At 37.1% G+C, this 24198-nt stretch overlaps 1 protein-coding gene across 4 annotated transcripts in view; it reads right to left on the bottom strand.

The window, feature by feature from the left end:
- LOC129779964 (protein PALS1) overlaps positions 1 to 24198 on the bottom strand; it is a 135245-nt gene that overhangs the window by 37561 nt on the left and 73486 nt on the right. For 3 of the 4 annotated variants that reach the window (XM_055787773.1, XM_055787776.1, XM_055787774.1), the window contains 3 exons: positions 17686 to 17816; positions 17060 to 17622; positions 9780 to 9986 (listed from right to left, as the gene is read on the bottom strand). In XM_055787773.1, coding sequence (XP_055643748.1) covers positions 9780 to 9986; positions 17060 to 17622; positions 17686 to 17816 — 901 coding nt within the window. The remainder of the gene's footprint in view (positions 1 to 9779; positions 9987 to 17059; positions 17623 to 17685; positions 17817 to 24198) is intronic. The other variant, XM_055787775.1, reaches the window with a different exon arrangement.

The following is a 24198-nucleotide window of genomic DNA, read 5'->3' as shown; positions in this document are numbered from 1 at the left end:
CATTTAATATGTCTTGGCATCGAGTTGAACACATTTATTCCTTTGAAGTACAACGAATTTTGTGAAGCACATGACAAGAAATTAGGTGTTCTTATTTCATTCGCGTTTCTAGTGTTATAACTATGAAAGTCACTTTCAACTCGATCACACAAATATCGAGGCAGCAAACCTTTAACTACTTTGAAAATGAACACCATAGTTGAATAAACAATCCTTTGCTTCACGGATAACCATTGCAGAGCGTCCAACATTAAAGATGAGGAAGTGAATCTGTTACATTTTAGTATCAACCGCATTATTTTGTTTTGCAAGCGCTGTAATCTCGATATTTGTGTGTCATTGGCTAAAAATAAAATGGAAGAGCAAAAGTCTAAATGAGGAGAGATGATTGATTTGTATAGCTGTATTTTGCTGCAAATAGTTAAATCGTTTTTCAATCGACATAAGATTCCATACTTCTTGGCAATTTTCTTGATGACATTGTCAATGTGAGTGTTGAACTTGAGTTTGTCATCAATAATCACGCCAAGATATTTAATGTCCCGAACTCGATCAATAGTCTCATTATCAATAACGATGGAGACGTTTTCATTTAAACGATTTCGCGAGATTACCATATATTTAGTTTTACTTATGTTCAATTTCAATTGCTTATACTTCAACCATCTACTTAAAGAATGTAAATCTCCATTCAAATGTAAAACGACCTGATCTAAATCATTAGCTGCAATGAATAACACAGTATCATCTGCAAAAAGATTGATATCACAAAATCGTAAAACACTTCGCATGTCATTGATATACATAATAAATAAAAGGGGCCCTAATACACTTCCCTGAGGTACTCCAAGATTATTCCCTAGGGGATTCGAAATTGTATCATTAAAAATAGTCCGTTGAGTTCTGTCATTTAAATAGCTTTCGAACCATTTATATGCAGTACTCGTAAATCCAAAGCGCTTAATCGTGTTCAACAACAAGGGCCTAGAAATTGTTTCGAAAGCGCGTTTTAGATCCAAAAAAACAGCAATGATATTCTCTTTGCACTCTAGTTTCTCTTTCCATTTTGCTAATACCAAGTTCAATGCGGTTTCACAGGAATGACCTTCCCGATATCCCGATTGTTCTGGTATTAGCAAAGCATTGCAATTTAAATATTCCAGCAGCTGGCCTTTAACGACTACTTCTAATATTTTCTCTAGCGTGTGCAACATATTGATGGGACGAAACTCTTCGGCTTTAATCGTTCCAGCAACCTTTTGAATTGGAACTATTAAAGATTCCTTCCACACCTTAGGCACATGCCCAGTTAGCAATAATTTATTAATAAGGTCCAGCAAGATGTGATCGATGACATGAAAGCAATCTTGAATAACTCTAGCATTGACACTATCCACTCCAGCCGTTTTTCCTAAAGAAAAGCAAATAGTTCTAAGTTCATTTAATGTAATTGGGTGAAAACTTTCAAATCTACAACTACTGTTAACCGGCTGTTTTATTTCATCAGATTCATCAGCCAATTCAATGATTGATCAATGAAACACTATTGACAAAATAATCGTTAAACTTAGATGCTATAGCCTGTTCAGACTGTTCAAGTGTGCCATTAAAAGTTATGGACCGCGGTTTGCTATTACTAGGTTCTAATAAAGATTTCAAAATTTTCCATAACTCCTTGCTGTTGCTTTGATGCAGATCAATCTTCCTCTGAATATATTCACAACGAGTTTTCTTAATCGACTGTGAATATATATTGCGCGCGTTTGTGTACATATTCCAATGATTTCCATCATTTGTTCTACAAAATTTCTTGTACCATCTGTCTCTCTCACGTTTAAGGCGTAAAAGATCCAAATTGTACCAGTTGTTCGAGTTTTTCATAGGAACAATTTTTTGCGTAACAAGCCGATTTGTACACTCTTTCAAGGTATTAGTTAGAACAGCTGATGATTCATCTAAATTACCGGCCTCGAATGGAAAATCCAGGCTTCTCACTACGAGATTCGAAACAGCATGCTTCGAATATTTCCTCCAGCACTTTAATTTCACAACATCTTCATTTACCACGAGATTATCTACAATATTGATAATTAAAGTCTCATGATCGGTTATTTTCAAATTGGTATCCGTGACTGTGTAAATAGTATCAAAATTGGAATAAACATGATCAATTAAAGTTTTACTGTGCCTGGAAATGCGCGTAAATTCATGTACTGTTTGTTTCAAATTGAAGAAATCGGATACACGCTTCAAATGGTTCGAATTGTAGTCATCACGCCAATTAATATTGAAATCACCAGCTAATATATTCAATTTGCTAGAGTCAAGGAACATTTCAAGCCAGTTTTCTAAAATTTCAACAAAACGCAAGTCGCTTGAGCTGGGACTATGATACAAAACACCAAAATTACCCATCTTCATGCCATGTTCAACTGTAATGCCCAAGAACCAGTTACCATCAAACACTTCGTTGAGGCGAAGATTGAATTGAACTGATTCTCTGACATAAATAGCAACACCGCCAGTGTGCCTAGAATGTGATAAACACGCAGCAACATTATATCCCGGAATACTATACTGATCAAATGATTCTATTTCAACAATGTGTGTTTCAGACAAAAGGACTAGAAATGGACGCTTTTCCTCAACAATCTGACGTAACGCTACGTAGTTTGTTGACAGTCCCGCAATATTCAAATACAAAATATAATATTGGTTCACAATTCTTCTGGAACCTGGTTGCTATTTATTGAAATGCAAGCTGCTTTTTTTCAAATCAAAAAGTCTCTGATATACTAAACATTCAGAGCTAAATGCGGCATGATTGACGTCCAAATTCAATTTCCGTTCTTTATTCATTTTCAAACAATTAACACATTTCAACACAGTTGACTTGCATTCAGATGTCTTGTGTTTCTGACTACACCTTGAGCACGTTTCAAAATTTTGTTTGCAATCCGTGCTCTTGTGTCCAAATTCTCCACATTTGAAGCATCTTAATACATTAATCGCAGGAACTACGGAGCACCGATCGAACCCCACATTTACTTTTTTCGCGTTCAATAAACAGTTATATGTGTCAACATCTACTTCAATTACAGCAGTAAACTTATTGTAGGTGAAGCGTGGATTTTCGTACACATTTAAAACCTTTACATCTTTTATTTCGATGCCTTCATTCTGACTTCGGAGGTAATCAATGAAAACATCGGAGGAATGCTGATCGCTCATGCCCACGATTTTTAATCTGGGCACCGATATGGGAACAACAGCACTATACTTCTCACCCAAATTGCTTTCGATGTCATCTTTCACATTATCTATATTAGCTCCAGTTGCACACTCAACAATGATGGAGCCATTTCTTCCATTTCTGAAATTACTAATTTTGTGTGTTCTTGGATCTAATTTTGTCTTCAAATGCTTCCGAGTATCCTCGCAAGCTTGTTTGGACTCTTTAGGCTTGATTACAATAACCGGATGAGTCTTACGATTACTTTGCATGATACTAGTACTATTACTACAACCCATTATCTTATTGTTGTTAGAAGTGTTCGCACTTTTAACAACATCCGCAAAACTTATTTTATTTTGATGTACATTATCATCATCATTATTTTGAAATTTTCGTTTCTTACGTTTCGGAATATTTTGGTGCAATTCAGAATGAACTGTACCAGGTTCAATAAGCAAGTCATTCTTTGCAGCTAAATTATTTAGAATGAGTTTTAGATAATGTATAGCCAAAATCTATAGACATTCGAAGATATTAGAATGGCTGAGATTAGATCATATGCCTAGAAGATTTTTCATCAAATATGATTTCCTCTCACGCCCTAAAAGTTTCTTGATACGCTACCACGGTTTTTATTAAAGTTTCTTGTTCAAAATATTTAATTGGAAGTAATGGCTATTGAAGGCTGCACACTTTATCATCTTTCAGGCAATTTCTGAATGCCTCGCCAGAAAAAAATGTAAAGTTTTTAAGTCAAACCATTTTTGCACGTTTTCATAAAAATTGAAGTACTGCTACGCGAGTGTATATGCCACAGTCGAACCCCGCATGAAGTAGTTGATCCCCATTGTGTAGCTCAACTGTTTTCCTGATCGGTCTTGCTTGGTTTGACGCGGCATTGTCTTCAAGAAAAATCACTTCGCCTTCTCTAAAATTCCCTTCGTTATTGGAGCAGAGAGCATCGTTCAATTTTAACAATTGTTTTTGGTAACGTTCATTTTAAACAGTTTCGACGTTTTTTCTACAGGCCGTATCAGATTACACTTCGCTGATCCCAGAAAGAACACAACACTGTATTCTTTCCTATGCGATCCGACCATACGGTTGATGCAGCAAGTTGGCCACGATCAACATGTGATCTTTTGGGCTTGGGATTCTTGAAATAAAGTCACTTTTCATCCCAGAAATGACTTTCTTTTGTATCTGGAAAGTAAATATCCACAAATTCCTTCTACGGGTTTCTTGTTGTCTGTCGAGTTAATCTTCTAATATTTAGGATGTTTTTCCATAGTTTTAAACGTCGAAAGACGGGTGATTGATGAACTGGTTATTCTGCAAGTTGTTGTTAAATTTGGCCATCATATATCGAAGACTAGTGTTTTCAGATATTGAATCTTTTGATATAGAATTCATTTTTGTTTCTTAACTTTTCTTTTTTTCTTCTGAATTTTCTTAACAAAATAATATTTTTTTTCTATGAAGTCTATTGATTTTATTACAAGGTCTTTTTTGGTCTTTCCGATAAAACTCTCACGCAACAAATTTTAAAATCGTCTACAAGAGTGAACCGATTTTTATAAAAACGAAAATAAAGCTTATTTTAGGACATTTTCGATGTGACAACCCTTTTTTCGATAACGCATTTTAATCGGCGAACAAAATTCTTCATGCACAACCCTAACATTATTTCGATGCTGTTGAAAATCCGAGTTATTTCTTCTCTAAGTTCCTCAAAATTTTGTGGCTTATTAGCATAGCAACGGTTCTTCACGTACCTCCAAAGGATGTAATCGACGGCGAGAAATGTCGAAATTTATACCATAAGAGGACAAAGTTACATTAAGGCTTCGGTTGCTCGAGTAATACGATTTCACTAAAAATACACGTTCTTGTAAATTGTACATCTTGACACTAAAAACCATCCGATCAGACTGAACGAGTGGCCGATTATTATCGTCCCGAAGCGATGAATGCAATGTTACCATCGACGGAGCGAAAAATTTTTTTTAAGGAGCTATTCGATTATTTTTGCATGAGCGTTTAATCTGAAAGAGCCTGTATGAAAGGAGCAAAAACTTATACTACAATCTAAGCCAGAAAAAATGAAGGGCGTATGAGACTTTCAATGTTGCAGGTTTATTTCATGGAGGGGAACTCTACACTGGCAAAGCTATCGTCATCGAAATATTCGGGAAATCGATGAAACAAAAAAGGCGAGGCTTTGATAACAAACAGTAGTCGTAAAAAACGTAAACTACCGGTGTAGGGTCCATACAGGATCTCTAAGATTCTACATTCCCATACGGATACATACTGGCCCCAACGCTTTGTAAGGGTATCTACAAAGGACTGTCAAAGGTGGGGTCAACCTCATTGGTTTTGCAGGTGACGTTTCCCTGGCGGCAATAGGCGAGACACGAGAGAAGGTGAGATGCTTACTATGGAGGCAATAAAAACGATCGATACACTAGACAAAATAGCACACCTCAAGATCGGAAACGTAGTGGTCAACAACTGAAAATTGTTAAATGAGCGTAAATCATGGTGGGGGAGCAAATGTGAGCTGAAATATGAATGTGATAATCGACGATCATCTTAATTTCAATATTTCAGTGAAAAAGCGACAAAGGTTACGATAACTGTCAGAACCATACCGAATACGACAGGGAACAGTAGTAATAAAGACGCGTTCTAGTTAGCACATTATCAACATTGCGACTGGGATGTTTTGTATACATTCCCGTCTTCTCTAAAAAAATCACTAAATTCAGAATATTACCTTGTCGCCATAGGTATTCGTTTTTATTTCTTCTTGATTTTGACGTAGAACTTCGCATCCCAGTGAGAATGCCAAATCACGTCACGTTTTTATGAAAAAATGTTATAGTTAATATTTTTTTATTGCATACCAATCAAATTTAAAAACCTCTAAGATATGTTGTTCCTGCTCATTTGTGTGCTTACCTATCCGTACCGTCAATAACGAGCAACTGCGAATACCACTGCGAACCAGTCGCACTAAAGCACACTGTGGAGAGAGAAATACTACAATGTAAACTCCACTCAATGGCTACTTGAGCTAACGGTGAAAGCTTAAAAGCAGAATATTCGAAAATTATATTAACTAGTCTGCGGCTAGCGAGCAGTCAACATAACTTTGGAAGCACGATAGTGTGTCACGTTGTGAATGAAAACGAGATGCGATTTTAATCGCAACTTCAAATCCAAAGCTGAACTCGAGGAAATTATACAGATCATCGATTTTCGCAGTCTGAAAATAAACCTACAAACATTCCCACGTTTGACTCCAGAAGTTCAACAAAAACTTTCCTCAGTAATATTCAGTGTTCTTATATTTTTTATATTTATTTATTCGTTTCTTCGTCTTCGATTTACAACCGTACAGACTGAACGTTAAAATGTGTCTCTGATTCTAGTTTTAAAAATAGTTTTCGACACTACAAATCTATGAGCATTAATAATTTCATTTTATGAACTATTTTGTCCGTAACTGGCTCCGTAGAGCGATAGATTGATGGCAGGAAAACTTCGCGAATAGATTCGACCCGCTCCAGCGCGTTATTACCGATACGATACAACAGATTGGTTGAGTCGGGCTGGCGTGATCATGTGATCTTCTTGAATTTAGCTATGTTCTTTCTCATGTAATATTCACGACGCAACTTCTTCAGCTCGTCGATGCCGCTTTGCTGATTGATTTTTTTTCCTTTACATTACAAAGTTCTTTCGTCTCTAGCCTCGAAAAGTTCCTATTAGAAGATCAATCAATGGAGTGTCCTGTATTGAAATCCACGGTCGTTCACTGAATGAGAGTTCCGCAACCGTGATGGCTACGGCGACCTTCTGAACAACAGGACAGATGAAATAACTCTGTAGAAATTTTGAGGTCATCAGTAAACGGTTCTTTCGGAGAATACAATCGAAAGCACATGTCATTCTCAAACAGAATGAAAATGAATGGACTAATTATGTTTCCCTGTGGTACATCAGATGTTACACCATACTAGGTTGCCATCCGGTAATGTGTTCTGGAGATCCTATTCGCTTTGGTTTTTCAATGGAATAGTCGTGCGGCTTTGCGACAAATACTATAGAAAATAGAGTCGCCTTAATTTTCATTCCCGGCTTCCCTAAATAGAACATTCGTACAACACATTAGATGAGTTGTTGAGGTTTCGATATCAGCAAGTGTGCAAATCTGGAGAGTACTGTTTGAACCATGGTTTCAATAATCTTACCCAGTGATCATGTAATTCTCAACACGATGGGTACAGCCTGATTTCCGAATCGAAATAATCCATAGCTACATAATCTACTCCGGGTACAGAATCCATATATTAGAGAACCGTTGGACAAAGCTCATATAACAAACATAAATTATATTAAAAAGCTAGCTGACCCGGGGAGTTTCGTCCCGGATCAGCTAGTTTTCTTACTAGCCACGATCTTGATTAAATCCCAGTAGTATTCATTGAATGATCTTATTATTGGCCGTAATACAATGTTTTCTTTCTATATATTAGGCTGTCAAAAAAGTCCTGCGGTATTTTTTTTAAATTTTCATTTGTTCATTAAATTAGTTACATCTGTTTTAAGTCAAATATGCGCCGTTTTGTTCGATGACTTGTTCCCAACGAGATGCCAACTTCATAATACCCCTGTTATAGAAGCTCGCTTCCTTATTTGCAAAAAACTCGGATAGCCAATTTTCACAGGCCTCTTTTGTGGCTAACTTCTGACTACCTAGCTCGTTCGCCATGGGCAAAAACAGGTGGTAGTCACTTGGTGCAAGGTCCGGACTATACGGCGGATGCAAAAGAACCTCCCATCCGAGCTCCCGGAGCTTCTGGCGCGTCACCAAAGAAGTGTGTGGCCTGGCGTTGTCCTGATGGAAGACAATGCGGCCTCTGTTTATCAAAGATGGCCTCTTCTTCATGAGTGCTACCTTCAAGCGGTCCAGTTGTTGGCAGTACAGGTCCGAATTGAGCGTTTGGCCATAGGGAAGCAGCTCATAATAGATTATTCCTTGACAATCCCACCAAACACACAGCAGAACCTTCCTGGCTGTTAATGAGGGCTTGGCCACCGTCAGCGGGCCTCGACCACGACCGTTTGCGCTTTACGTTGTCGTAAGTGACCCACTTTTCATCGCCAGTCACCATCCGCTTCAGAAACGGGTCGATTTTGTTGCGATTCAGCAGCGATTCACATGCTTCGATACGGTCAAAGATGTTTGTTTGCGTCAACGTGTGTGGCACCCATACATCGAGCTTCTTTGTGAATCCAAGCTTCTTCAAATGGTTAATAACGGTTTGATGCTCTGATGCATAGTAGCAGCTCTTGGCCGATGCTACGGCTGCTACTATGCCGGTCTTTCTCGGCTAATTTAGCGATTTTGTCGCAATTTTCGACGGCAGGCCTTCCGGAGCATGGCGCATCTTCGACGACCTCTACACCAGAACGAAAACGTTGAAACCATCGTTGTGCGGTGGAAATGGAAACTGTATCGGGTCCATAAACTGCACAAATTTTATTGGCAGCTTGAGATGCATTTTTGCCTTTTTCATAGTAGTACTGTAAAATATGTCGGATTTTCTCTTTATTTTGCTCCATATTTGCGACACTATAACTCACGAACGACTTAACCAAACAAAACACTGTCAAGGACTATATTATAGTGCGCAAAAATACCTTTCCAACAAGCTATAGTATAACTCGATACAATGAATACAACTAGAACTACGCGCTTACAACGACACTTCGCGGAAATACTGCAGGACTTTTTCGACAGCCTAATATTTCCTAATACTTCTAACGATACTCGTCATTATAATATGAATAATATGAATCGGATACAATTTTCGTTAAAGATTCTTTTGCAAAAAAACATGGAATGGAATTCAAGAATTTTCCGATTTTTGAAAGCGTTTTCCGAAATTTTTATCCGTAACATTGATCTAGGAGCCGAGACGAACACAACAATACAAAGCCGGCTCAAATCAGACCATTCCTTCCCCGGGTTTTGCGCTTACGAACGCATTTGGCGGTCCATTTTTACTTATATAGATGGATAAATATATTTTTCCAATATTTTTACTACTTTGTTTTCGTTACCCTAAAATATGCCGATCTTAGGGTTTTCCCATTTATCCAATCTCCGAAATATATCATTTGCAATGGGTCCAATTCGGTCTAGAAATGGTCTTAAAATGCATATTCTGTTTATTTGTCTGGCATTGCAAAATTAGACACTGTAATGTCATTATGCTAGGTTTACAGAGATGATTGTGTCTTCGTGATATTAATTTTTCCAATTGCGCATATACGAATCATGGTATCGGACCTTTCATAACGACAGATTACTGTTCAAATAACAGACTGCAACCATTATCATGGGTCCCTTTTGGTCATACATTGTCTGGATAACAACCTTTTGAGAAATGTTTGTACCCATGATAAATCACTCCAGCTCATTATGCATGAAACATTACAACAGGTAGGGCGACAAAGTGAATGGACTTACCTGGAATTTTTTAATACTATCCAGCTGATCGGGTGTCGGCTCCAGTATTTGGCCTATATGTTGGTGCAATTGTTGCGGAGTCGTCGGCACCACTTTTCGATCTGGCACTTGTGGTGCTGGCACCGGAGCGCGATTCGTCAGTCGGCCGTCTTTCTCTATTCGTAGATGATCGCGGGGAGGTGGTATTGGTTTGACTGAACCGTTGAGCTGCAATACATAGGAAGAGCGCGCAGATTGCGAAATGACTTTTAATGAGCTAAGGCGGGGAAGATTTACGTTGTTCGGTCGAAAAGTTAGAAGCTACGGATACAGAGAAGAGGAGACTAAAAGGATTACTCAGCTAGCAAACTACTACTGGCTAAGGGATTTCATTACTTGGTGCTCTAGACCCATTTCAGGTACGATATGCGTAACAGGTAATCGGAGATTATCCTGTATGGTGCCAACCAAAGAGTCTTATTGTACATTGTTTCACACCTCTTCGAAAGTCAAATCATTCGTCGATAAATCTATTCTCTTGCAAACATGTTTTCCTACATCGGTATAAACTGGTCTTCTTTCTCGATATTTTAGAACATTTCTAATTAATTGACACTGTGTAGAAGTCATTTTCAACATTTATTTGTCATTTTACTGCATACACACCCGATTTGGGGATACCCTCGATGATAGACGTGGTTGCTTCGAAACCCAAAATGCATAAGCGATAAACAATGGGACAACACAGGTATGACCAATATCAGAAAGGGGGTAAGCTCGCGTTTTGGCACTGTTCGGCTACCAACTGGTTTCGTTGTGTCGTGTTAAAAAATATAAGTTATAGAATAATTTCGGTGGTTTATATTCATCACATAAAATGTCCACTTAGAATTCGGGAGGAAAAAAAACATTGAGTCGACATAAGAAAAAGTTGAGTAGTTAAATTGAAGGTATTTTCATGTTGGCATTGTCGAATAAAAAATATGTACAGGGTGATAGGTAGCTGACTCAGAATATTTTAGGATCATCATAATGATATTGATACAGCGTTGAACTTATCTTGTTTAGGCCTCTGTTCGCTTTCAACTGGATTTAATTTCCACGACATACTAGATGGTTTTGTTATTGCTCGTGAGCCATATCACCAATGTCTCACATAGTTATCGAGTATACTGTTAAAAAACAGTGGAGAATAATTCGTGGCTTTCGAAGATTCTAATTGACGATTCTTTCAAAGGTGTTTAAGGGGGTATTCTAGTGTAGAGACACGAATTTCGGACGTTTTTTCGAACTCCGTAAAAATAAAACAAAGAATATTTTTACTATCCATTATATCATTATTCGTTTATCTATCTTTCAACAATAAAACAAAAATAGGACGGAAAAAAAATATTCATAATTAGAATAGTTAAATGCTGGTGAATGAGGGTGTTCAAAAAAAAGTTGTGCCATGGCGTACACGATATCTCAAGTTCTACTGAACCGATTTATGTCAAATTTATATGAAAATAATCTGCATACATCTCTCTATCGCATGAACCAATAAAAAATTATAACTTTTTAATTTTACTATTTTTAAAAAATCGGTAAACGCAAAAAAAAAACGTTTTAAACAGCATTTTTGTTTTCAAACGGCCGCCATTTTGTTAAAACCCATGTTTTTGACTTGTCCGAGGTTCATGCCATAGCGACATCTTTACTGATTCAGAATCTGTTCGATTTTTTTGTTTCAGATAACCAGAAGGACTGGAATCGTGTACGCCATGGCACAACTTTTTTTTGAACATCCTCACTTCACCAGCATGTAACTATTCTAATTATGAATATTTTTTTTCCGTCCTATTTTTGTTTTATTGTTGAAAGATAGATAAACGAATAATGATATAATGGATAGTAAAAATATTCTTTGTTTTATTTTTACGGAGTTCGAAAAAACGTCCGAAATTCGTGTCTCTACACTAGAATACCCCCTTAATAAGATATAAAAGACATATTGCAGTTAAATTCAAACAGATAGGAATCGATCCAAGTAGCGTACTCTTTGAATTTGACCTAGTTTAAGGCGAACCGAGACCAAAACAAATAAAAGTTCAATAACTCTGATATACAGCTGCAGTCCAGTTAACGCACGGCTAGTTAAAGAGAAGTCCAGTTAAAAAACACCCACTTAATGAACGACATAGAATGCGACATTTACTCGAATGCAATATTTGCCCGAAAGTAACATTTACCCGAATGTAATATTTACAGCTGTATTTGATTAGAAGCTATCTTCATATTAAATCCTGATAAGCGTTATCAAAATGATATCGTATACAAAAACTCGTATATTGCGTCCAAAGTTACGAAAAAGATATATAGTTTCACTTTTATATTAATAAAATTATTAATTTTGTATGAATGATGGACTTTCATGGTTGTCAGTTTCAAGCAGTCGACTAAAAATTCATAGAATCAGATATTGAAATCTGTTGAAAAAAAAAGAAAAAAAAGACAGATTATGCGTTGGAAGGAGATAAAAGAACAGTATTATAACGAGATTCTAGAGCATTTACGAGAAACAAGGTCACTCGAATACCATTCACATGGATCGAACGTTTACCCGAATGTCAAACAATCCCGAATGAGAAAGAAAGGACATACTAAAAAATAAAATTTTGTCAATAGTATTGATAATAAATTAAGTTGAACACCACTCGACAGAGGAGCTCATAGTCAAAGAAGGAATAATTTTCGTAATTATTGAATTGAGATATTCACGTTTGTTAAATCCAATCCAAACACGGAAACACACGTTCAGGATTGAGATGACCAAATTTTATTATTTTTTCCTGTCCTTGCGTATTAACGCCACCGCAGCGCAATTTTATTATACAGCCATTCAATGCCAAACCAATATAGTGTTTCTCAGATTGTCGTCAAAAGTGGTAGTTTTGTTCTTTATCGCAAATTATTAGAGTCGTATTTTTTTCATTTCTCGTTGGGGAGACCATTTCCATTTTAGGGTGGTCCGAAAAATCCATCCAGTGATTTTTGCCAAAAATGACTTTTAAAAAAAAATCATAACTTTTGAACCACTACAGGCCGGATTCGATTATATACAGACTCGATTATATGTGATTCGATTATATCCAATTTTGGACTCGATTATATACAGTTTGGAAATAAATATTTTTTATTTAATATTTCAAATATGACTTATTTCAAGAAGAAATGTAACCTTTCAACGTCAAGGTGTAATTTAAGTGGTTATTACATGTACAGTGGGGTAAAAATCGTGATTTTTGAAGATTTTGCTTGAATTTTCACCAGGAATTGTTTATATCGATATTGCAGCCAAATTAAAAGAGGTCGAAGTTGAGTGTCAAATAACAAATTGTAGAGCGGTTAAAGAGCTTCAATTTAATTGATCGAAACAATCTAGTTTAATTGAAATTTTTAGGATGAAATTAATAATAACACATTGAAAAGTATTAATTTTTAAGTTTTTCACTTCCAAAATGTCAATCCACTAATTTAGATGTTCTACTACTATATCCTGTAATAAATTTTCTCATCTTTCAAATGAAAGCAACAGAATCGTCTTCCATAGCGTACTTTGTAATGTAGAGCCAGTTTGAGACAACAGAGTCCTGGACAAAAAAAAAGTTCTATAACTCTGCCATTGCTGAAATTCGAGCATATGCGTAGAAGATTTTTTTTCATGAAATATGATTGGCTATCACCTCCTGAGAGAAACTGGATAAATTTATTTTTTTCATGTGAGAAAGGTGTTTTCTGGCTTTAAGAGGATGAGTCAAAAATCAAATTCCTTCTTTATATTCAAAAAACGAAATATACATGCAAAATAAAACGAATTAAAAAATTTTTTTTTGACTCGATTATATACAGCATTCGATTATATTCAGTGAAAAGAAATTAGAAACTGTATATAATCGAGTCCGAGCTGTATACCAATTCAGATGTACGACATATTAAATTGAAGCCAATTAGCTGGTCTTTTTTGGAAAAATACTACAGTTGCAGAACATTTGAATTATGTTTTCGTTCAATAATGTATTTATTTTTTATAGTTTTCATGGTCTCGGGACCAAAGGCGCTATAATTTTTTTATATTTTTCCTGGAATTTCCTGAGAATTTTTCACATAGCATATCTCGAAACCAGGGAGGCGTTTTTTTCGTTTTTGAGTTATTATTTCAAAGTTAACCGATGGTCCGAAAATCATTTTTCCCATTTTTTCCACTACAAAAAATAAATTTATATATAACTTTTGATCTACTAGACCGATTCAGATGATCGACATATAAAATTAAAGCCAATAAGCTAGACTTTTTTTTGAAAAAAAAAAACATTCTGAATAGAAATGGATTTTGTTTTCGTAATTATGGATTATATTCGTTTTCTATAGCCTACATCGTTTCAGGACCAAGAGCGCCATATTTTTTAAATTTTTTTCCTGAAAGCTGAGGTTTTTTCATAATACATGATACATCCGAATACCAGAGAGGTGTTCTTTTTGGTTTTTAATTATGATTTTTCAAAGTTAACATGTTTTCAGTTTTCGTTCAATATTTCTATGCTACTAGACTGGATGTACGTGACTATAATCCAATTAATTGGCAAGTGTGTTATTTTTATCAAAAAAGGCTTTAATAGTAGACTTTAATTTGATATGTCGATCGTCTGAATCGGTCCAGTAGTTCAAAAGTAATAAATTTTTGAAAAAAGTCATTTTTGGGAAAAAAGGGAAAAATGATTTTTTGAACCATCCGGTAACTTTGAAGAATCATAACTCAAAAACGATTATTAAATGTTATGTGAAAAATTCTCAGCTTTCCCTAAAATGAAAATGGGCATGATGAACATTGCGCTGCGGTGACGTGAATATGTAAGTACCATTTTTTTTATCAATTCTATTTACATTTCCATGGCATTTTTTTTATTTGTTAGGATAAAATTACCTGCTTAATTTTCGAAATATTCCATAACCCGTGCTCATTTCTAAATGATCTCTTAGCCTTGAAGAGCAATACAGAAAAATGACGGCATGTTGTTCGTGCCTACACTAATTTCCAAATATGACACAGCGATGTTTTCAACATCACTTTCGAATTTAATCATTACAATTTCTCATTTTACTCCGTATTTTTGTTGTTCTTCCATGTTGTTTTGATATAATCTTATTTAGCAACAGGAGATTCAACAAAACTCATAATCTGATTTGTCGGAATTTTTCCTTCTTCATTCGAGTAAACGTTCGATTCGGGTAAATGTTACACTCGGGTAAATTTCGCATTCGAGTATTTGTTACATTTGGGTAAATATTGCATTCGGGTAAATGTCGCATTCGAGTTTGTTGCGTTTGGGTAAATGTCCATTCGGGCATATGTTGCATTTGTTACATTTGTATTTGTTGCATTCAGGTGAATGTCATTCGGGTAAACGTGTTTCGGGTGAATGGTATTCGGGTGAATGTAACCCTTAAATCTTATCGAACATATATTTTAAAGACCCCAGTAAATAAAGAAATGTCGATACAATGGTATGTAATTCTAATACTAAGTAATGAACTGTTTGCGGAAAAATGTGTCGTGGGAACGTGTGGCCTATGCATACAGTGATTCGCAAAATAAAGTGTCACTTATTTTTTTTTCATTTCTTTCATTTTTTTGGTTAAAATAAAAATTGAACACATCTTAATCATTCTTACAACGTAATTTATTATGTTCTTATGTTCATTCATGTTGCACTGAGAAAATAATTTTTTTTCTTATAAACAAAGAACAGTTTGTATTCCAAAACACCACTTTGGGCACTGTGAAAATCGATATATTTTCGATAAGTTTCTATCGTGAGACCACACGATTTTTTATGTTTTGAGTATTTTGACGTTTTGACGCTCTGAAGCATTTGTATGCGTATTCGCACTTGGTGAAGTTGAAAAAAATGGAAAACGCAGTTATTTTAATTTTTTTTCCTTTGTGCATCCGAAAGTTGGACGTTTGAGATGTTCGAGGACAGCGAATCGCACCAGGCGGTTCTTGGCAACCGACATACGGACATCAGGAATGCAGCAGTCGGAAAAATTATTAAGAAGCCGAAAACGTTCGGATCGGTGGTGAATCGCCCAGACAGAGGAAGGAAACTCAAAACAGATACCTGAACAAACAAGAAGGTCACCCGGGAAGTGAAGAAGAATCGGAAAGTTCGGCATTTTTAGGAAGAGCTTTAGCTTTCGGTTTCGCATCGGGCTGTCCGTCGTCGCATCGAAGCGTCCTGGTTCAACAGCAGGATGACTTTGAAACGGCCTTTCATTAGCTAGGCGAACAAGGCCAAACGGCTCACTTTCGCAAAGCAGCACATTGATAAGCCGCTGGAGTACTGAAAAACGGTGCTGTGGACAGACGAATTCAAATTCGAGCTTTTCAGTCGAAAGAGACGGGTTTCGTGTGTGGCGCAAGTCGGGTAAAGAGCTACAGGAGCGTCCCGTCCAAGGGGTCAAGCCCGGAGAAGGCGACGTGTTGTAGTGGGAGAGCTTTTCATGGGGTGAGGAGGGCAGCTTGGTGAAGACTGACGAAATCACGACGGCAGAGTGGGACTGCAACATCCTGAGTGAAAATCTCGAGGTCTCCCTCATCAAGACGTGCCTTGAAAAGAGCTTTGTTTTTCAGCAGGATAACGATCCGAAGCACACGGCCAAGGTAACAAAGTCATTCTTCCGGTTTTGTCGCATCAAACTCCTTAAATGGCCCCCACAAAGCCCGGATCTTTATCCTATTGAAAACCTGTGGGCCATCCTCGACGCCAGGGTCGAAAAAACCGATGTCACCAATAAAAACAATTATTTTGAAGCTCTGAAGCTTCTCTCTCTGAAAATATGTCGAAGCGCTTACAGGAGGTTTTGAAGGTCATATAAGATAAACTATAAGAAAAACCTTTGTTTTTCTCAGAGCAAAACGAATGAAATTCATGAACAAGATTTTAAGAATGATTACGATGTGTTTACTTTATATTTGAACAAAAAAAAAATGAAAAAAAGGGTGGGGACTTCATTTTGCCAATCACTGTAAATCATTACTTGTTGGATCGTCGACGTTGATGTTCTTCGTTTTGTTCAAAGTGAAAAAAAATAAATAAAAATAATTGAGACAGGATGTGTACAAAGAGGGTTCCGTGATGGTTTGTTCACCAAGTGTGATGACAGTGGAAATTATGGCAATGATATGTAAGAAAACAAGTAGTAATGAAACTGATAGAAATAATAATAAAAGTGATGATGCATGGATGATAAAAAAATACCTCATTGCGCGTTGGTGCTTGTGGTTGTGGTTTTGGCTTATTGATAGATTCGTTGGATGAGGATGATTCTTGCTTTTTGACAACCTCTTTAATGATCAACGCTTTAGGCGGTGGATAGCGGGGTGGTGCCTTAATAACTTCAACAAAACTATCCGGAACGTCTACTGGAAGCTCTCGATGCGGCCCTATATAATACTCGGGTGGTCCCTGGTCACCCGACGAGGAGCTCCTTGTACTGAGTGAACCTCTTGAGTTTTTCAGATAGTTCATCGAGTCGAAACCGATCGATTCGCATGTGGAACCAAGAGACGATGGTCCTTTGCTGGAATTTTTCTTGTAAAACTCATTACTACTGTCGAGCGAAGAAGAGTTTTTCTCACTATAACCGTCAAGAGGTTCCAGCTCCAAGGAGACACCTCCGTTTGCATGTTTCGGTACTTGTGGCATTGCATTGGAAACATGATTTACCTGTGTTGTGCTGCGCGGCGGTGGATATCGTGGTGGTGTTTTGTTGCGAGCTATGAATGATTCAGGTACATCAACTGCCATCTCCCGATGTGGCCCTAAAATAAGTGGGTAAAATTGAAGTTAAATATCGCCGGATAAGCTTCGTTCCGATTATTTACCATTATCCTGATTTGCGGCAATCATATTGTACATCTCAAAGTCCCCCTGATAGTCATCAATAGGCAGGTTAGGCTTCAGTGTGTCATCACCACCTAAGACAACGATGCTAGAGCCGGAACGTCGACGGGACCTGCCAAGCGAACGAGAGGAGGGAAAAAACAGGCGATGTTAATGGGCTTGCATTCCACGATATAACTACTATGGAAATAAGCGCCACAAGCGTGATTCACATATTTTATCAAAAGAGTTGTGTTGTATATTCAAATAAACTATGCCAGCAGCTTCAGAGATGTGTACATGTGTATGGATTTGTGTAGTCAGAAGAGTATCTCTAACTACACGAGGGGGAGTTTTAACAATTTGTTGCGTTTGTGTGAACAAAACGCCGAGAGAACAGCAGAACCACGAGGAAGTAGATTTTGTTGGCAGATTACAATCACGCGCGCACATAAATAATCTGAATGAGTAGTGCTGGTCGTTTGGGTATGTCACATTTTACTACTGTTCTTCTGACATGCCTCAGGAGGATGCATCTCGTGTGTTTCGGGATGCGATTTGATATGAAAAGCATCATGGAATGATAACTCTCGCTCTCGTGTTTACGTCTTTGATAAAATATCGTGAATTTATCTCGAGATTGTTCTGAGGTCTATTTTCTTGAATATCCATCAACACAGGGTGTTGAGTAGAATATTTCAGAATTGAGGAAGTAAGTAACATTTCCGAGGTGTAGAATTGAAAAGTTTGTGTTTTCTTGGGTATTTTTATTATTTTATACGAACTTGCACGATAAACTTGATTGTTTCTATAATGGATAGAAGACTTCTACTACGCGTTTGACACCCAACTCCTTTTTTCCCTTTCCCTGCTATATGTTTTTGAACACTTCTTGATTTGACTTCAATTAGAGTCTTCAAAAACCACTCTCAGAGTAGGCGAATGCACAGTGGCGCGAGAAATTGTGATTCGAAGAAAAAAACAATAATCTGTAATTCATCGTTGACACACACGATCGCAGGGTTGCCACATATACAGAATATTCTGTATTTCAGACACAGAATCTGTACATACAAAATTACAGATATTCTGCAAAAACAAACAGAATTTACAGATTTTTTTAAATTCAATTTTAACACGTTAAGCCCCGCGTCGGTCCGTGGGGACTGACACTGAATTTTCCGTCTTTTTTGCGCCAATATCACCGGACCGACAGTAGACTTTTTTTTGGAGAGTGTCGGCATTGGGAACGGCAACAACAAAGTTACAAAAGGATATTTAGAAAAGTCCCCTATCGATTCGCTGGGACCGACACGGGCCAGACGAAAAGTTCTATGTCGGTCCCCTATTTCGGTAGGGGCTCAACGTGTTAAATATTAAATTTAATATATTTTGTATACATAGATACCATGATTTTTTTGACGTAGGACTACGTCTTTCATTTCTATACCGGGGTGTAAAATCAAAGTTTCGAAAACGAAAGCGTTACGCCGGAGACCGAGATTTTGATACTTGTTACTTTTTTACCCAAAAAATTTGCGGCATTTTCAAAACAGGCTATTGAAATCACCAATTGGTATATAAGTGAGCGCCGCTCGTAAACCCACTCAGTTATAATTCAACAGCGATTGGAACATTGCTGTTGTGGTGAAGCTAACTTCGTTTATCATGAAAGCGCTGATGAACGGTGTCACCAAGAGTCTGTTTGTGCACCTTAGGCCAGAAGGGAATCCATCAGGAGGAGAGTGATGCCACGGTTCCGCTTGAAACATCGGAGCAGCCGCCACACACATACACGCGCGGAACCCTCGTTGCTATCATCGTTGCTGAAAAATAATCTACCAGTTCCCCTGGGATTGGGAGTTGGTTTTGTGATTTTTCATTCAATCGCAATTGACAGGAAAGCTTCTGAATATTATTTTTCCCCATCAGTAGATAATTTTCGTATCCAATATTGGATGCATAACATGAAAAACGGAAAAATTTTCACATCGCGAAAATCATGTAATTTTCGAGCAATTATTTGCTTCCTACTCATATAATGCTGCGACCAAATACATTTCGTTTTGGATTTTTCAATCAAGTGCGATCAAAATAAGACCACGTCTTTCGGCAATTTATTAGAGGTACAATGAATCTTAAGGAATGCCCGGTCTACGCGCACTGGCAAACGATGTTTACTCAACAATTTCTCAAACGAGAAATGGGTGTTGTGAGAAAGGATTAGCGAACGCAATAACGACAAACGGGAGAAAGAGATGTTTGGAGGTTGAAGGAAATTGGCAGAAAACATCTTCATTTTATCTTTCGAATAATGTGATTCATACCACTTCGTTTTGCCAGAAAGAGATTATTAATGCTCAAAGAAGCAATCGAGTCTTCCGAGGAAATTACCCAGTGCAAATTAGAGTCGACTATCGATTGCGGCATTCGTACACAAATAATTTTATAATGCAGTTTCATCAAAGTGATTTCTTCGATATGGGGAAATATTCACTACACCATGTCATGTATTTCATATTCTTCACTATCAAATCCATATCCATGGCCCCTATCGGTATCGAATTATCATCGACACCACGATTTTCGCCAAATGCTCATTTCAGTTCGGCCTGCAAAAAACTTTTCTGAGCTCTAATCCTTCAAATTTGGAGCCCTGAAAAGGGCCGTTGATTATATGCTAAGCTAATTTAGCACGCTCTCCTCGGATACGATGGGCCAGCTGGATGTCCTTGGGCATGATGTGACGCGTTTTGCATGGATAGCACACAAATTGGTATCTTCGAATAGTTCTCCTGCAGCGTCATAACCGCGGAACTTTGGAAGCGCAAGTCGGTTTTGAAGTCCTGAGCAATTCCACGAACCAAATGCTGCAAAGCTAGCTTGCGGATCAGCAATTCGGTCGACTTCTGATAGCGACGAATTTCACGCAAAGTTCCCGGTCGATAGCGATGTGACTTTTTAACACACTTCCTGCGACTGGTGCGCTTATCCGAGCTGCAGGAGCCTATTCTATCATATTCCCTTAAAAATAATCCTATTCAATTTGAACGAGGAAAGTGTCTGGGTAACAGGGCGACGAACATGTTAAACGATCCTATGACTAAACCGATTATGCTGTTCCTAAACTTTGTTCTACCGCTCATCAATAATGTCAATTGTTCTCTTCAATTAGGAAGTTCTCAATTTTGTGAACTTTATAATAAGACAAGAATGTTATTGATGATCATGTTGGGTAACCCATGATTGGAAAGCTACGTGCAACGATTCACTGATGCTGAACTTGATGTGAAAGATTTTGAAGACTTTCTGAACAAGCCTGAGGATGTTCACGTTGGTATCGATGCAGAAGAAGCTGAAAAGGGATCGGATCCAGCTAGGAAGCCAACCAAATTGATTTGTCGTGACTTCTATATTGAACTCGTGAAATAGATTTCAAAGCGATTTGATTCCAACGATCCGGTTATCAAAACTGCGGCCTTTATAAACCCTCAAAATTTCGTTAAGCTATCGAACCTTAATGATTTGATGCACCAATTTCCTTAATTCGTTGCAGCAGGTAAAATACAAGGCTTGGATTACGAATTCAGACTACTCAAAGCGAATCTTATGGGCAAGAATTGAGTGAATCAAATATAACTTGATCCCAGCTGTTGGATGTCAAAAGGCGTAATGAAAAATTTTTGTATCCTTTCCTAAGGTCGTTTGTAAGACACTTTTCGATCACATTCTTCAGCGTGTGTTGAGCGAATGTTTTCGCTTTATAATGCCAACAAAAAAATATCCGGAAATCGGTTGGCAGCCCCAATTATAGATTATATTTTGAAAGCGAAGAACTATGTATCGGCTCAAGAAAGAGCTTCAAAGATGAAATTAACGAAAAATTTGAAAGCAATATTTAACAAAACCATGTATAAATATCATACAATTCAGAGGATTATGAAAAAAAACTTTTTTGTGATTTATTTTGTTGTATCAATACGACTTTAACAACCCATAAATAAGAAAAATTAATTCAAAATGAAAATAAACCTTTATTCTCCTTTTTTCCTTTAATTCTTCGATACAGATTTTTTTTTGCTTGAAATACAGATATACACATTTTTTCAGAAAAAAATACAGAATTAAATGTGGCAACTCGCACTAACAACTGCGATTCCCACGACCAGAGCGGTGTGTGGAAGAATACATGACCTTGCGAGAAGCTATCATGAGCAAATCCGACACAGTCTTTGCCATTTCCAGGTCTGTAACTTTGCATGACAGATGGAAAAAGCATAATATGAAAGTTATAGTGTGTTCCTAAAGATTTCACCAGCAACACGGTCATAAGCGTAGGCGGGTGTTCAATATGTCAACGAATACTGATAATGATACTGATAACTGGCGAACAATTATTCACCATCACAGATATTGACGTTTGTTTAGCGAATGACATTGCGCACCGTCGTTTCCGGCAACATTTTCGTTCAAATCGTTGCATTCGTTCTATTTTATCGATCACATTCGATTAATTTGATAGACTTGCATACATACTTACAATATAGTAGTTTTTTTTTTATTCAACGACCAAAATATTCAATAGAAACAATTTATATGGCAGAACAACGTTGTATGATTTCATGCCACTCATTTGGCCACTTCTGTTATAAGACTTTTGATTCAAAGTTTTGAAATATTATCAAACTAATTTAAATTTTACCATCCTCAATACACTCTCGAATGTTACCAGAGCTATCGAAATGCTAAAAAAACATTCTCATATTAAAATACAATTTTCTAATCCGACATAACGGGACACATCGCTTCAGTATGGAGATTAAAAAAGAGTTAGTCAATATCAGTGTTACCAAATCACTCAGATATTTACTGCAATTGTTTTATACCTAGATGGTTTCTGAAAAGCATAAAATCATTTTCTCATAGCTGTACTTGTTTTATGAAATTAAAACCAGAACGAACAAAATTATTTCAATGGTTCTGACTACTAAAATCCTTCCATTATTACGAGTAGTACAAATCTTAAAATCAAAATAAAAGCTGAACAGCGGCACCTAGCTATATATTTGTGAACAGTGGCACATCTTAATAAGTTTGTAAACAAAAATATTGGATTCAAAATTCTTCGGTGTGTTCGGCGTTTATTTAAAAATGGCGTAATAAATATGCGTTTAGAATTTTTGTTATTTTTGTCGGTTTTAGTTCATTTCGTTACAAAGAAAATAGATGTGGCTACATTGTGGATGTGAGGAAACGTTGAAATATGTAATAAAAAATACATGTTTCATCCTGTTCTGCTTAAGATGGACGTCATACCCTATCTTCCCCTAATTTTATCTTATATATCACACCGTAATGCGTTATTTCTCTATGAATATCTCAATATTGTTTGCCAGTGGATGAAAACATGAATAATACATGTGGGTACTGTGAGCGGAATTATGAAACGCAAATTCAACGGAAAATTCAAATAAACTCAGTGTAAAACATGACTGGAATTTTTCCCGATTATGGTTTATATTATGTGGAAAAATCCTAATTCATAATTCTGGGCCGAACCTAGAACGTTCGCAAGAATGAATGAAACAGCTGTATAACGAAATTATAACATATGTATAAGGCTTGATGAGTCTAAGACTAACAATGGAAGAGAGGGGTCGGCACTTCTCTTGTTGTTATTCATCCGAAAAGCCACATTCTTGGGGCAAACGATCAAGAACAAAAATAAGAGATCTTGTTCTCAACTAAATATACACAGGTCGCACACAGACACAGACACAACTCCTATACAAACGGTTAGAACACCAACAACACCGTCGTCGTGTTTGACTCATCCAAGCAAGAGATCCCGACGGTTGAAATAGAAGGTAAGATTATACTCGATAGGAATACAAAATCAACCTGCACTTTTTACCTGGCACTTCATGGGAATCTTAAGTTACTTCGTCATTCTTTGGCTATTCCCTGCTTTATGCTTCCTTCGAGCGTATAGTCGTCTCTTTACTACCCAAATGTTTATTGCCGACGAGGGTTTTTTTGTTGTGTTTTCCTTGTAAACTTCATTCTCCCGGTAAGAATGGTAGAACGTGAGATCAAGATCGTAGAGGAAATTGAATGCCTTTAACGTATTTTTGTTTTTGCTTTCACATCGCGCTTGCAAGTGCCCGAGAATGAATGTTAACTTCACATACTGTGACTGCTTCACCATAAACCGACGACCCATGGAATCATTAGCAAGTTACTTTTTGCACCGAACCGTGACGTGACGGATGGCATCATTCAATGGAAACACGAATCCGCTCCCCGCTCTCTTTCAGGAAGGAAGCATTGAATTATTGATATTATTGTCGTATTGTTTATTTTGAACGGAAAAGACCCAACGTAAACGTTGGTGTCTTTACGCGCTGCACACTAAACTCTACACACGTCAGATCGCGTACATTTATTTCTATTTCATGATTGTTTGGTTCCTGAGCTGAAGACGCCCATTTTTACACCATCTTTCATCGAAATAT

This window comes from Toxorhynchites rutilus, chromosome 3 (genome assembly GCF_029784135.1).
Source record: "Toxorhynchites rutilus septentrionalis strain SRP chromosome 3, ASM2978413v1, whole genome shotgun sequence".
In the NCBI taxonomy this organism is placed as follows: domain Eukaryota; kingdom Metazoa; phylum Arthropoda; class Insecta; order Diptera; family Culicidae; genus Toxorhynchites; species Toxorhynchites rutilus.
This window is presented reverse-complemented; position numbering and strand designations above follow the sequence as displayed.